This window comes from Gymnoscopelus microlampas (genome assembly GCF_963454915.1).
Source record: "Gymnoscopelus microlampas genome assembly, chromosome: 15".
Taxonomy (NCBI): domain Eukaryota; kingdom Metazoa; phylum Chordata; class Actinopteri; order Myctophiformes; family Myctophidae; genus Gymnoscopelus; species Gymnoscopelus microlampas.
This window is the reverse complement of record NC_139952.1, coordinates 6170093-6186148: the sequence shown is the minus strand read 5'-3', so window position 1 is coordinate 6186148 and position 16056 is coordinate 6170093. Positions and strand designations below refer to the sequence as shown.

General features: G+C 42.2%; 1 protein-coding gene across 1 annotated transcript; it reads left to right on the top strand.

Annotated features, from left to right (window-relative positions):
* Positions 1-8356: 8356 nt before the first annotated feature.
* On the top strand, positions 8357-10075 carry LOC311062479 (uncharacterized protein). The gene is made up of 3 exons (XM_084081536.1): positions 8357-8981; positions 9436-9899; positions 10002-10075. The coding sequence occupies exons 1-2, from the start codon at positions 8759-8761 to the stop codon at positions 9528-9530; spliced, it is 318 nt and encodes a 105-aa protein (XP_083937662.1). The 5' UTR covers positions 8357-8758; the 3' UTR covers positions 9531-9899; positions 10002-10075.
* Positions 10076-16056: the final 5981 nt, after the last annotated feature.

The window sequence follows — 16056 nt, the reverse complement described above, 5'->3', positions numbered from 1 at the left end:
GGCTCTAACTGGGCCCGACTGGGCCAGCCCGAGGCCCGGCTCGGCCCGAACAGTTCTCCTCATTTTAAGCCCGAAAACCCGACAAAACCCGAGAGGAAAAAAAAAAAAAAAAAACATTGCCAGTGTGCGGGCAGCGCCATGTTGCGACTCGCGAGTGAGAGAGAAAGAGAGAAAATGGAGTCAACGGACATTATAATAGTTTTCTAAATGGAAACATCACAATCATCAGTTGTTCATAAATCATCATGTTAACTTAGTAAGTTCTCTTCTGCGCAAAATAGGTTATAGTACGAAATAGGTATTTAGAAATAGAATTAGTTAGTACTAGAATGTTAACTCCCCGTTGTATCTCTCTCTCTCTCTCTCTCTCTCCCCCTGACGGCGCTGCCGTGCCGCTGCTCGTGTAATTTATATCTTATCAGCAGAGCAGAGATCTATTCTAGTCTACAAAGTTAAACAAAGTTACAAACCCAAAACGTGTTATTCTACTGCAGTCGCAGATCTATGTTCGGTGAGCGACAGACGCCACTGACAGTCTGACCACTTGCGCTGTGCAGTAGGCCTACAAAACAAATCATCTTCTAGTATGAGAACAAGGCAAGCACAAGCAGACCTTGTATTTAGAACTATTGCCTACTGTCTTGCGCTTGTATGTATAATTTGTAAACTGCTAATAAAGTATTCAGTCAATCAATCAATGCTTCATCTTGAAATGCGTCTGCTCTGTCTGGTGCGCAGTGCTGAGCACCGCCGCGCCACAGCTGTAAGTGTAACACCTTAGTTTAGTCATGTAAATTCAGTCTATTCATTTCTTTTTTCTAACAAAGGGAAGGCTATAATACACCTATAACATCACTTACCAGTTTACCACCTCATGATGACCAGGCCAGCCAGACTCCGCACTAGTAGTCAGTCGTTAATCATATTCATAGTCATATATATAGGCTGGCTAATGGCTACACACTTTCTTTAGTAATAGACTTTTGAATCTTTGATGTTCTTCTTCTTATTTAATTATTACTGACTATTATTAATTATCATATATCACAGTAATAATCACACACAGCATACGATACTTCAACTCCATACTCCCAACTTTATTATGTGTAGGCTTAGCAGCAGTGCAAACTTGTAAATAAATATATAAACTAAACTAACAAAATAACAGTCTCTGACTCTGATAAAAAAAACTTGTATAACAAATAAACGTAATAAACAAAATAACAGAAACCTAGTTTCTTGTTAGCAGCAAAAAGTAAAACGAATGAAACAAAACAAAATAACAGAAACCTAGTTTCTGATCCTGATTAACAATAGACAATGACATTAGCAGCCAAAAATGAAAAGAATGAAATAAAATAAAATAACAGAAACCGAGTTTCTGATATAGCAGCCAAAAATAAAAGGAAACAAAACAAAATGACAGAAACCGGGTTTCTGACTTAAAGTGACTTAAGAACAGTAGCCTAGAAGCAAAATATAAAGTGAATAGGCTACTGTCTGAAATTCTGAATAAAGAGATAAATACTAAATAACACTTCTAACTTAAATAAAACAGTTAAATCTCGCACGCACACTATCGAGTCTAGAGACTACATTTAAAACAACACACACAAACTGCAGTGCACACCGATCTTTGATCAGTCCTTTTCTTTTACAAATTAAGACATTAAGCTGCTACACAATAGTTAGGCTACTACTTATTGCCGTGGAGGAACAACAACGCATCCACAGTGTCTGGCTTGAGGCGTGTTCTCCTCTCCTCGATAGTGCGGCCTGCCGCACTGAAAACCCTCTCACTGCTGCTGCTGCTGGCCGGTACACCCAGAATATTCCGTGCCAATTTAGCGAGCCTGGGATATGCCGTGGTGTTTTTTTCCCACCAGCCCAGCAGATCCTGGTCATCACTCATGACTTGCCTCTGGCGTACGTAGCTCTCCACCTCATCCTCCTCAGTTTCATCATCTTCTCCAAAGCGGTTCTCCCACTCGTCAAACTGACGTGGTCTCTTGGGAGCTGGAGGCTCTGGATCAGCAGCATCTCCACCAGCCTCCTCTTCTTTGCCACCCTCCTCTTCTCCAGTTTCTTCAACCACCACCACTGTCTCCTCCTCCTCCTCCTCTGATGGTCGTGTGACTAGGCGGGACTTCACGTAGTCGTGAACGGTGGCCCTTTCAGTAGCAGACAGCATGCGCAACTGGTTATATTTTGGCCACAGAAAAATTGCGGCCTTGTGGAGAGCTGTAATCTCCACTTTCTTTTCCAGCCACTGCGCATGTCGCTGGCGCACAAAAGCTTGCTGTGGTGCGTCTTGTGCGTTGGGACCACAGTGCCTCCTCAGTCTTTCTCTCCACAGGCAGACAAGTTGGAGAGTGGGGTATTTGTCCCCCTCCAGCTCCCGCTGTGCGTCCCAAAAGGGCTTGAGGAAGGACACCAGAAATGCCAGCGTATCAGGGCCCACCTTTTCCACTCGCTCAGCCTCTCCACGCGACTCCAGCTTGTCGTGCAGTTCTCCGTATACATCCTGAATGGACTTCAGACACATGTATACAGAGCTGAATCTTGTCTCAGCCACCTGCAGTAGGGTCTTACTCAGCTGCGCTGATAATCCCGACTGCTTGACATACCTGCAGTGTAATACAATAATAACAAATAAAAAACTGGAACACGCAAATTACGCACATTTTAATTTGCTTTTTAATTGAGAAGAAAACGAAAAGTAGCCTATAATAGCCTAATTTAGTAGTCATTAGTGCTATAATTATAGTAATAACAGTATAACAAGCCTACCTCACTAGGGCCCTCGCTGCAGTCAGGGTTTCAGCGATGTCGGGGGCATTTGCAACAAGTGCGGTGTCATGTTCCAGGCCATGTTTCAACACCGTATTAAGGACATGATCCTGGCAGTCAAGTCTGGTGTAGGACTGCAAGGCTTTTATCATATTTGACCCCTGGTCAGTGACCCAAACAATCTTGCTCAGCGAAATTGGCTCAAATCCAAACTTGTTCACCAGCTTGGTGACTATCTCCCGTTTAATGTTGTCCCCCGTCTTCTTCAATTCCAATGGGAACATGGCTGTGGTCAGATTTCTTCCGATCAATTGGAAATCTTCCGTTACAAAATGGCATGTAATGGCAAGATAACTAATTTTTCGGAAGTCATCTGTCCACATGTCAGTTGACATTCCTACTGTGCCTCCGTTTTTTATATGTGCTTTCACTTGGTCTGTGAAGACTCCCCGTTTCTCCTCAGCCAAGGCCCTGCAGTGTGTGGCAATGGTGTTGGCACATGGGATAACGGAGCTGGCTGGTACTTTACCGTGCGTGGCCCCGACGTTGATTAGCTCCTGGGCTAATTCCATGAAGCCATCGCCTTCTACAATATAAAATGGCCTGATGTCCTTTGCACAAAAAGAGACACACTTTTGTGTCACTGTTTGCTTTAGTTTTAGAGGGACAGTCACGGCACTCCTTGTCACAAATGTGGCCATTGTTGACTGCTGCGGCTGGCCTGAGCCTGATGGTGTTGCCGACGTTCCAGAGCACGAATCCTTAATGTGACGATTCATGGTGGATGTCCCCGTTGTCTTGCTGTTGTATACCAGCACCTGTTTGCATTTTGTGCACTGGGCAAAGTCCAACACCTTCCCTTCGGAGTTCACGACCAATTTGAATCTCTCCCATGCTTTGGCCTTCCCAGCCTCGTTAGTAGATAAACTAAACTCTCCTGTCGCAAGTTTTCTTTTAATTGTTTTCGCATCCATCTTCTCCAAAGTTCTTCTCCCCTCTGGCTGACCTGCTGTTAACCTGAGTCGGACACGCCCCCCCCATCATCCTCTCTGCGCACTGTGTGATTTATGGCCCTTTAAAAAAACGATCTACAAGTTGAACAAGTGTTAGCTCATGATGCATTGTGCACTTCAGTGGGTTTGTAGATTGAATGTTTTTTTTGTGCGCAACACCAGACTGCAATTAAGTACAAATCAGGCCATCATCCTCTCTGCTCACTGTGTGATTTATGGTCCTTTAAAAAAAACGATCTACAAGTTAAACAAGTGTTAGCTCATGATGCATTGTGGACTTCAGTGGGTTTGTAGATTGAATGTTTTTTTTGTGCGCAACACCAGACTGCAATGAAGTCTAAATCAGGCGCCCTCAGCCTCACTCAGTCTGACAGACTTTATGCTGCGCAACAGCGCGACGCGTGCTGTTCTCTTCTCTCTCTCTCTCCCAGCGCGAGTCCCAAACTCCCAATCAGTCCAGTAAGAGCGCAGCACAACACACAACACAACACACTGACAGCACTGCTGTTCATTATTAATAAATAAATACACAAAGACAGATTGACAGAACAGAATCATTATTATTGGGAAAAAAAAAAAAATCCCCAGCAGCAACGCCAACCCGAGAGCCCGACCCGGCCCTACCAATTAGCATAAATTTCGGCCCGGCTCGGCCCGAACCCGTCGGGTCGGGTCGGGTACCCTCGGGTTCGGGCAGAATTTGAGAACTCTACTAAGCAAATATAAACAGTGGTTTGACAATAACAAACTCTCTCTAAATTTAACAAAAACAAAGTACATGGTCTTTGGCAACCGCGCCATTACAACAGAACTAAATCTTAGGATAAATGACATTGAAATTGAGCGTGTATACGAAAATAAATTCCTAGGTGTTGTCCTGGATGACAAAATCTGTTGGAAACCCCACATAAGGCATGTGGGAGTCAAGATTGCAAAGAGCATAGCTGTTATTAATAAGGCAAAACACATCCTCAATACCAAATCACTTCATATCTTGTACTGCACTATGATACTACCATACTTATCCTACTGTGTAGAAGTATGGGGAAATACCTACAAAACAGCAATTCACTCACTTTCCATACTACAAAAAAGAGCCATAAGAGTCATAAATAACACTGGGTACCGTGACCATACAAATATTCTTTTCCACAATTCACATATTCTAAAGTTTCCCGATCTAGTCAAATTTAAAACCGCACAAGTCATGTACAGAGCAAAAAATAAATCACTTCCAATCAACATACAAAACAGATTTCCAGAGAAAGATAGTAGTCACCATGACCTCAGAAACCCATCAGACTTTCAACAACCACTTGCACGCACTACCCTCAAGTCCATGTCTGTTTCATCCTGTGGAATGTCACTGTGGAGTGGGCTAGCTGATGACACTAAAAAAAGCCTAAACATCATTCAATTCAAAAGGAAACTGAAAAATAGCTACTTTGACAGATACTTACAGGAAGAAACTCAATCTACTGATAATAACTAGACCATACTTCATTTAACTTACTCTGTACTATCATATTATAACTTACCTTTGCCACCCGCTCCACAGTGATGCAGAGCTCTCTGCCGTCCTGACTCCCACATGAGAGAAAGGTCATGTGTGGGAGAAGCCATGTATCTTGTGTCAAAGCATATATTGTTATTATTATTTATTTATTATTTATTTATTTTCTTTACTATTTACCGTTACCGATGATAAAAAACAAAACAAGGAACAGACCTTTCTACTTGACCTATTCTATTTTCCATTGATGATGATTCTGATGAGTGTTAAACACTGAAATGTTTACATTTCCTATCTAGGAGTGTCAAAACATTGACTCTTTTTTTCTATTGTGTTATCTATTATAGTATCTACTACTATCATCATAATGATTGTCTATTTTCTTTTCTATATGTAAACTGAGCCAGGGGTAGGGCTCGATAAGCACTATGCTTCTCCCTTCCCCTTTTCCAGCATCAAGGACACTTGTAAACTGCCTGTACTGTGTCTTACTGCACTAAAGCATTTGTATTGTCCAAAAGCTGGAAATAAACTGAACTGAACTGAACTGAACTGAGAAACCAATGTTTCACATGTTTCACACACAATAATGGTCCCGACCCCCAGTTTGAGAACCAATAACTACTGTTTTATCACTTTTTCACATCACCTTGATCAGGACCTCACTCCACCTGCTCCATCTATTTTAGAATTGATTGCTACTATTGCTACCACACCGCTTGTTTCTATTGTGAAATCTGGCAACACTGATTATTACTCCTGCCAAAAAGTGATGGCAGCTTCTACCTGGTGACTGGAAGGAGGTGCTCTATGTCTCACTCAAAGTCTCGCTATGGGAGATCGCCCTCTGGCGTTCTCACAGAAGCATTACTTGATACACTTCCAGACAATCCTATTGGCTGGACTCTGATCGCTCCCTGACAGGAGGTCCAGCCCTCATCAGTATATCTGTCTGGGGCGTATCCTCAACTCCAATTTGTCTTTTCTTCTCATTCCACGTCGAAGAACTTGATCCCTTCGTCCACCTGAAGAGTCAAGCATGCTGAGAAAGTCTCACCAGGACAGGATAGTATTCTGGACTGCGAGACGCTGTCGACCGTACGTGATAAGACAACTAAACGAACCGTTAAGTAACCAGATTACACCGTCGCAAGTTCTCTCCAACTAGCTACCGCTAGCATAGTCTGCTACCAGTTAGTTCGTCCAGAGGCTAAACCGATCAGCCTAGTACATACCACAAGCTACACACCGAGCAAATACACCTGCATAGTCCACCCAACGTGTGGTTCCCTCCGGTGGAAACTTTGTAAGTTTCTACGATGGCTGGTGAGATGTTAGCAGCAGGTGTTGGCGACACTAGGAGGTTCTGGGCACTGTGAGTTGCCTCCGGGCCTGGCTCCTCCTTCGCGAACAGCAAACATCTCATTCTACCTTGATGGATCTTTAAACCCTCCTTGCCGGTTTGTCCGCAGTCTGTAGCTTTTGGGTTCTTCCTCACGGAAGAAGTGGTTTGGGCTGCAAATCTTCTCCTCTTTGGGTCGCCGTCTCTCCGACCGTACTCTGACTCTCCAGATGTCACCACACTCTTCGTGGTCGTCACCCAGTCTGTTCCTGGTTGTCAATACTTTGTTACTTTTTACAAATAAAAAGCCAGAATGCTGCTCTGCCCACTAACCATCTGGAAGGCGGCAGGGCCTGATGTAGCCTGGCGTTGACAGACTATATCACTGCGTGGATATGAGTCTGGTGCTTCTATGAGGACGTTTTTTTTCCAAGGGGTGGGTTCTAAACACGGAAGATGGACGCTATTGGTTAGACCTACAGCCAATCAGAGCCGCGCAGCCTGCTACGTCACGCACAAGCGCCGGTTGTAAGAAATTAAATAAAGAGCAGAACATAGTTAACTTTGTCTGGACTCGACGTAAAAACTTATTGAAGAACAACAGAGAAAGAGAGAGAAATGGATGCTGTTAATGATTATTGTCGCTTTTGCAATCATCGTTTACGCAATGAAAGTGGAAACATTTAAAAAAAAAAATCACTCTATACTAATCTTTGATAGAAAAAAAGACGGAGAAGGACAAAAATATTTTCGTGCGACTTCGCGATTTAGGGTTGCCTCTGTCTGACTGTCGGGACAAATCCTCCCGATCCTGTGTTAAGTGTGATACCTTAGTAAAAAGGTTAGAAAGTGCATTGCCGGCTTTCAGAAAATGGAAAGAGGACGAAAAAGTATCTGGTTCGAATCCAGCCGCGTCGGCCGCCAAGACATCAACATCTAGCCACGGTTTGAATGTAGCAGTTTCGTCCACCACCTCCGCCTCTCCAACACCATCAACATCCTTCCACGGTTTGAATCTAGGAGTTTCGTCCACCACCTCCGCCTCTCCAACACCATCAACATCTAGCCATGGTTTTAATCTAGCAACGTTGGCCACCTCCGCCTCCCCAACACCTTGCATAGAAAATAACAAAGAGAACCATGTTACTACAGTGCCCAACCAACACACAGTACCTAGGCTTTAGCTGACGTCTTTCATCTTGTACAGAGATTACGGTTGTGCTTCATAGTACATCTTGTGTACATGTACATAAGAGTAAACACATTTGTTTGGCTTTCTTCAGACAATTCAGCCGCATAGATAATAACAATAATAATGTTATGAGTGAGTGCAAAACAGATAAAAATAAAGAAAACATCAGTGTATGTACACATGCATTTCATCTTGGTATAATATATGTATACACCAACAGCATTTTTTTAAAGTAGATGCCACCGAACTTCATGCAAACAACTCCAACTCCAGTAAATTCTATATACAGCAGATTTAGATAGGAACATTTCAAGCATAATAGTGTAAGAAAAGGAGGGTTGGGCAGTCACTTGAGACTGCTTTGATGTTAATTTTAAAGGGAATCAGGGCAGTGGACTTAGTGATACTGGGATGATGACTGATGGAATATTTCATTTATGTTTCAGGTGATCACCAAATTCCCCTCCAAAACTGTTGCCAAGGTCAGCCAGCCAGAAGAGGCTGGGATTGTGACCAACATCACCAATCAGAACTGGAAGACGGCTGCAGCCAAAATTCTTAAGCACAAGGACCTAGCAGAAGAGGTCAAGATAAATATTCTGGATGTGATTGAGAGTGAATGTAAAACCCTCTGTAACCGTGACAATGGTTGCATGCTGTGGAGGTCAGCACCTGGGGATCTGAAGTCTTTTACTTTTGAACACTTAGAGTCAGATCTCAGACGTCTATCGCCATTCTTGCTCTCCATAGTGTCCACTATCACTAAAGATTCTGTGCCTGCCACTTGTGCTGCAGCCGCTATTGCTTTGAGAGGAAGAGAGCCGCGCATGTCAGCTTTTGCATATTAAATAGACTGCATACTACAGTATGGCAGGGCAAAGAAGGCTGTCTTCGAAAGGCTGTCCAAAATGGCCATCACAACAACTCATAATAATGCTGTAGGGAAGCAAAAGGAGTTGGCTCACACATGTGGAAAGGCTGTTCAAGGCTTTAAGCTGGAAAATGAGGAGTACCTGAAGCAGCCGGTAGCAGATGGTGTTGAAGAAAAGGACTCGGAGTCGGGCTCTGTGCCAGAGATGGAGCAGGAGCTGGACAACCTCTATGAAAGCATGGAAGAGCTACACATTTTGGGTGAGATTTCAGTTTTCACATCTGTTTTTGGGGCGGTGTAGCCGCCCCCTATAAGTGAGTTTTGGACACCGACCAATCCTGCACCGTGATTGGCCAATAGTCTACAACGCATTGTATACCCCTAACCCTTCCATTGTTAATGCAAATCGAAACTTTTGCAAAGTCAGCCAATCACATTACAGCTATAGTGTCATCACCACTAACTGTAATGTGATTGGCTGACTTTGCAAATTCAGGACTGTGATTGGCTAGCGAAACACATGACACATGTGCAGCCCTATGAATAGCAGTATGGACTTTAAAAAAAGTAATTTATCCTTTTTTTAAAGTGAGTCATGTTGTGATGACCACACACCGCCCACTTCACACTGGGTGTGATTTTTTTTTAGGTTAAATTGAAAAAGCAAACTAAAAAGTAAAATTTTCTAAATGTTTTTTTGTATTTATCCAACAGACTCGAATGAGGGTGGCGAAGAGACAGTAAGCACGCTTGATGGTGGTGAGGTGACGCAGTTTTACCATTCAGTGACCTCATTAACGAAGAAATGATGGTGACTGTCAGACCGCCCCCACCAACCTATTCTATTATTTTCGATAACTTGGACTTTTTTATAAGAACACATCATCAGTCCTTACAAAAAAGCAACCTCTCTCTGCACTGGATCCACCACATTGCTGTACGAGACAGAATCCCCATCTATCAGCTGAGCAATAGAAGACCAATCCAAGACCTCCTTCAATATGATGTTGGTAACTCTCTCCCCTCAATCAAAACGCAAGAACACATGCGGAATGAATTCATTGTCTTTGGGAGTCGAATGCTCACCAATCACCTGGCTGCTTTCAAGCCTTTGGAAAAGGTCGTAGTGCATCACATACCACACCAGTACAGATGAAATGGCACAGCGCTCCACAGATGTAAGTACTGTGACCTACATGTATGTCATATATGCCTTCATATTATGTATAATCCACTAGCATGCTTATAAGACTAAAATGTCTGTCTGTCTTTGTTCACAGTATCCCCTGGGTCTTATTTTCAAAAATGAAAATGTAACTGCGGATTTGACAGACGTACTGTTCCAGCTTAAGAATATATGTATATATATATATATATATGTATATATGTATGTATGTATATATATATATATATATATATATATATATATATATATATATATATATATATATATATATATATATATATATATATATATATATATGTATATGTATGTGTGTGTATCAAATATCCCAACTTCGAGAAGCTCTCTCTGAAGGCTGCGGCCTCCCCCTTTTTGGCCTGTCCCCTGGGAAGGATACATGAACATTAGAATGTTTTATAGAAATTTACATTTTAATTGCTGTAATATACAGATTAGTGTAAACAGAAAATGCACAGAGCAAAGATCAGATGAAATAAACTGTAGACAAAGTACCAAAAAATAATTGCTCAAGTGTTTAAATGTCTAAAAAGACATTAACATGAATGTGTAAATAAACAGGAAACAGTATATATTAACACATGTGTTCACATCAGTATGAATTGCTTTGTGGCTTGGTTTTCAACTAACATATTAATAGAAAATAATATGTTAAAACAAACTAGAAAGAACATTTAATTAAACACTGCAGTACAAATGTCTTTGTAGCTTTGTTTATACTCATATGTATGGCTATCACTACAAGTACTATCCAATAAATGTACCCTAAGGATCCAAGTATGCTTGGACAGATTTAAACTTTATTTAAGAATAATGTATTTCTAGGACGGATTTAGGTCAGTGATATTTGACGGTCCCAGCCAGGCTAGGCATGATTAGTATGGCTTCAACACAACAATAGAAATTATGGTTTACAGGACAAGCCACGGCAACTTGAACGTTTTATATGGATAGTTTTGAGGAAAGTTTTATCAAATACCAAATGTTAATGATCGAAGTGTATCAGAGGCTCTTGCTGTGTTTGTAATGGCGTTGTTCCAGCTCAGCTACTAGCAGGCGAGTGTCAGCCTAGCCATGCTAAGCATCCACATGTTTGTTGTTTGTAACAATATTAATGGCTTCTAGTTCTACACAATACACAGACGTTAGGCATGATAGTATTTAGCAACCAACACTTACCATTTGTACGTTAGGTGAACCTCATCTACGACAATCCCCATTAAATTGTCCTTGAAAACAGCCGACGATAACATGCCTCTCCACTTATTATTCAGCAGCCATTGTTCTGCGCTACCGAATATAACTTGTCCACGTCCACTGAGGATTTCAGCGTCGTCGTGGACTCCGAGCTGAAAGGCGGTGAGTCCAAAATTAGTAGCTTCTCTGATCTGATCCTCCATCAAAGCGTTCAACGGGGATAATACTATAACTACAGGGTTTTCACTCAGTCCCAACTTCTTTGCGACGAGCGGAGCCAGTTAATAAATTTAACTTTTCCCGAATCCAGTAGGCAGTACGGCAAACACATCTTTCTTTTCAACGAAAGCTTTAAGAGCAATTGTTTGTTCGTCTTTTAGATACGATATAGTTTCCAATTCGTCTACTACGGAGGCAATGGCGGCGTCCATGTTTGTTGTGATTCTGAAAAACTACAGTCCCTTGTGTTGTACGTCAGTTCCTATAAAGGGGAAAAACCCGCCCATCTGGGCCCTGATTGGTGCCCCAGGTCTTCTGGGACAGGAAATGGATTCTCTATGGAGCAGTGCCACACCCAAATCGCAGAGTGCATTTTTTTTTTGCACTCGCAGATTCGTCTGGTCCTAGGCTAGGCCTGATGGTGTACAACCACTGTGCTGAACAATCCATTCATCCATCCATCCATCCGTCCATCCATCCATCTTCAACGCTTATCCGGAGACAGGTCGCGGTGGCAACGGTTTCAGCAGAGAACTCCAGACTTCCCCTTTCTCGAGAAACATTAGCCACCTCCTCCTGGGGAATCCTGAGGCGTTCCCAGGCCAGTGTGGAGATGTAATCCCCCCATCTGGTCCTTGGTCTCCCCGGGGGTCTCTTCCCAGTGGGACGTGCACCAAGGAGGCATCCGTACTAGATGCCCGAACCACCTAGGCTGGCTCCTTTCCGAGTCAAGGAGCAGCGGCTATTTTCCGAGTGCCTCGCAGATGACTGACCTTTTCATCCTGTCTCTATGGGAGAGAACAGCCACCCGTCTGAGAAAACGTATTTTGTCCGCTTGTATCCACAACCTTTTTTTTCCCGGTCATGACCCCCACACATCATGACCATAGGTAAGAGTAGGAACGGAGAATGTCTTTATAGGCGGGTGCAGTTATGAAAAAAAAGCACCTTACCCTAAACAAATTGCAACAAAACGTTTTTCAACACTTTTTTGTAGTAGGTGTCCTTAATAACATACTAAAAGTTTACCAAAGTTTGATCACTGGAAAGGTGTTATTTTCAAGATGGCGTCCAAGACATCATTAAAATAACCTAACTCCTTCATTATTTATCCTAGACAAATATTCTTTGTTCTATGTTCTATGTTTTTGGGGACTAGACATCCATTGGATTTGTCCAAATGGCAGAGATACAATTAGATCATTGTGAAATCCAATATTTTGTGTGTGACTATTAAAAGCCTCTGAAATTGTCACCCGTTTCAAGTTCAGAACTTGACAACTCCTCTGTCAAGATCTGCATTTCTGTGTCTTGTTTTTGAAGTGTGCTCTTGCATCTTATTTTGTATTAATGGTTTTGTGTTCCTGCCTTCCTCCTTTGTAGTTTTTACCTGCCTTGTCTCACCTACCCTGATTATGGTTCATTTGTATCACCTGTGTCCTGTTTGCCCAAGCCAATCCCTGTGTTGATTGTCTTTGAGTTTCACCTGTGTCTAGTTATTCCCTGTGTATATATAGGCCTACCTGTTTGTTACTCTGAGACTCTTTACTGGTTGCACTAGTCTATACATGTGCCTGTCACTGAGTACTGGAAAATAAAAACTCTGATTTCACTTTAAGTTGGTGTTTTAGTCTACCTGCATTTGGGTCATGGCATGAACAAAATGAATTCGTTTTTTAGAACACATTAGGAAGGGCAATAGTGCCAGTGGTAGTGGTAGCCTGACCATGAGTGGTAGAGAGACTTGCAAAATCTGCCATGAAGAATTAAGAGATGCTTCTGATGTGGTCCGTCAGAAAGGAGCTGAGATCCTGCTCTGTTGTTCCAACGATTTCTGATTATGTCAAAAACCGGACACCTTTCACTGGAAGACGTAATGGGCTATGAGCTCAGTCCATTCCCCGCAGCCCTGTTTGAAGCCAAAGAAATCTTCCGTAAAGCCGACAAGCCCCAACTAGCACTGGCAGTCACTGAATTTTCAAGCAAGAAATCAAACAAAACTGTCCTGGATTCTATCCCACCAACTGAACAGTATGTCCTTGATGGTGGATCCCTGATTCATCGCTTGCCATGGAAAAGGGGTGAAAGTTATGGTGCCATTGCACGGTCATATGCAGACTTTACCATATACCGTTATGGTAAAGCAACTGTAGTTTTTGATGGTTATAGTGAAGGTCCTTCCATCAAAGACAATACACATCAGCGGCGCGGGCAACATGCCCACCCAATCATTAGCTTGGATGCAAAAACTGAGTTTGTGGGAAGAAAGGATGACTTCCTATCCAGATCTTGTAACAAACAAGGACTTATTAATCTTGTGACTGATGAACTGCAGAAGAAGGGCTGCACTGTTATCAATGCATCAGGGGATGCAGACGTGGACATTGTCAAGGCTGCAATCAAGGCGTCACAACATCAGCCCACGACCTTGATAGAGGAAGATACAGACTTACTCGTTCTTCTTCTCTACTATTATATATTATACTACTCAGATAAGTCCATACTACTCGGACAAGTCCAAAGTTCCTAAAGTGTATGACATCAGCGAGATGAAAAAAGTCCTGGGTAGTGACTTGTGTTCTCAGTTGCTGTTTATTCCTGCCTTCACAGGATGTGATACAACGTCACGCATTTTTAGTGTTAGCAAAAAATCTGCTTTCCAGAAACTTGTGAATGGTGAATCGACCATCCAGATGTGTGCGAATGGGTTTGTACTCCCAAATCAAGCAAAAACTGTCATAGAGGACCTTGGGAGCAAGGCGATGGCAGTCATGTTTGGTGGCAAGAATACCGATGCACTTGCAACTTTGCGCTACAATCTTCTTAGCAATAAAATTGTGTCTGCGAAGGCATTTGTTACCCCAGAACATCTCCCTCCTACAGAGTCCTCAACTAAATATCATTGCCAAAGAGTTTATTACCAGCTCATGGTGTGGACTGAAATGGAGTGTGACATGAATCCCGTGGATTGGGGATGGAAATTGGAGGACAATCGGTTTGTGCCAGTTATGACAAATAAAGCTGCTGCCCCGGAAAGCCTCCTGCAGATGGTCCACTGTAATTGCAAAACTGCTTGCCGAACATAACGGTGTAGTTGTAGAAGATACGGACTGCCTTGCATGCCTGCTTGGGGATCATGTCAAGTAGAATATTGTGAGAATCCGCATAATCAACCTTTATGGGAAGAAGAGTGTGAAGTCTAATTGTTAATCTGGTGCAAAAAAGAATTTAAATAAAAAAAGTAAAACAAAATAAAAGCATACAAAAAAGAAAAAGCCAAAAAAAAAGGAAAAGGGGTTAGCGGTACTGAGCCTTCACGTGGCAGCCCTGTTTAGACTAATTTCACAGTACCACACAGTAATAATGCATTTATTCCTCATTGGTTTCAAAATAAATCGCCAGAAAGCTTCAACAAAATGTGAATTATAAGTTAAATAAATCACCAATTCTGGGCATTATGTGGAAAAAGGAAAAATGTATAATTACATTATAAACGTTTCTTCACTTCTATGTATGTACTTCAGAAATATGCTTATAATCAATTGTTTTAATACAAAATTGTACTTTAACCACTTCACTGTAATGTATATGTGCTCATTTTAATTCTATATCATCAGACATGGTGTTAGACACCAACATTACTTGTCTAGGATGAATAATGAAGGAATAATGGTATTTTAAGGATCTGGCGGCGGCCATTTTGAAAATCGGACCTTTCTATTGGTCCGATTTTGGTAAACTTTTGATATGTTATTAAGTACACTTGATACTACAATAAACCATTGAGAAACCTTTTGTTGCAATTTTTTTAGGGTCAAACCATAACTGCACCCGCCTATTACGTCACAACAGTGCGGTACAGCAACTGCAATACCGCTCCTGCTGCTCCTATTCTCCGGCTGATCTCCTACAAGTGAGGGGAGTGAGGGGCACCCAGAGATATATACTTAAACTCCTTCACCTGGGGCAAAGTCTCATTCCCTAGATCATTGTACTGAACAACTTTAAAGTACGTGTCTGACTTTTTCTGACCTTTATTGATGAAGTATAAGTATAGAAAAATGTACTCAAGTAGTAAACATTCCACAAATTTGCACTTTAGTGCACTACCACTGCATGTACTTTAATACATGCTGGCTTAGTTACTACTTTATCCTGCTCAGGAGTCTAATTTTTTTGGATGTTTCACACCCGTAACATTTTTCTTCACGTCTGATTTTGAAAAGTGGGACTTTCCAGAGCTGAATATTCCCGAGGGCAAGCTGAGTTAAATGAGGATCCTGCCTCCACACTCCATTCTCCTGAATTATGCAACACGCTGTCCAAAGATATTAGAGAGGCACAAACAGGAAATATTTGAACAGGTGCAAACTCTATCTTAACTTAACGTTACATTAGCAGTACTCACGTAGTTTTCTTTATTGCCTTTTCTGTAGGCCTTATTCTGCTGAGAAGTTAATGTTACTGTTTCATTATCCCCACCAGGAGGCTGGAATGGCTGAAGGCGAGGATTATGTTTTCACTCAGTGTTAGTCTGTCCGTCTGCCCGTCTTTGAACAGCTAATCTCCGGCACTGTTGGCCTGTTGGTGGCGCTATAATAGGCCAATTCGTGTTTTGGCCTGTACCTCTTGAACCATAGGGCATACATTATACAATCAAAATTATGTTATCCCTGGATTCCTTGGATCACGATGAATGGCCACAACCATTTCCGCAT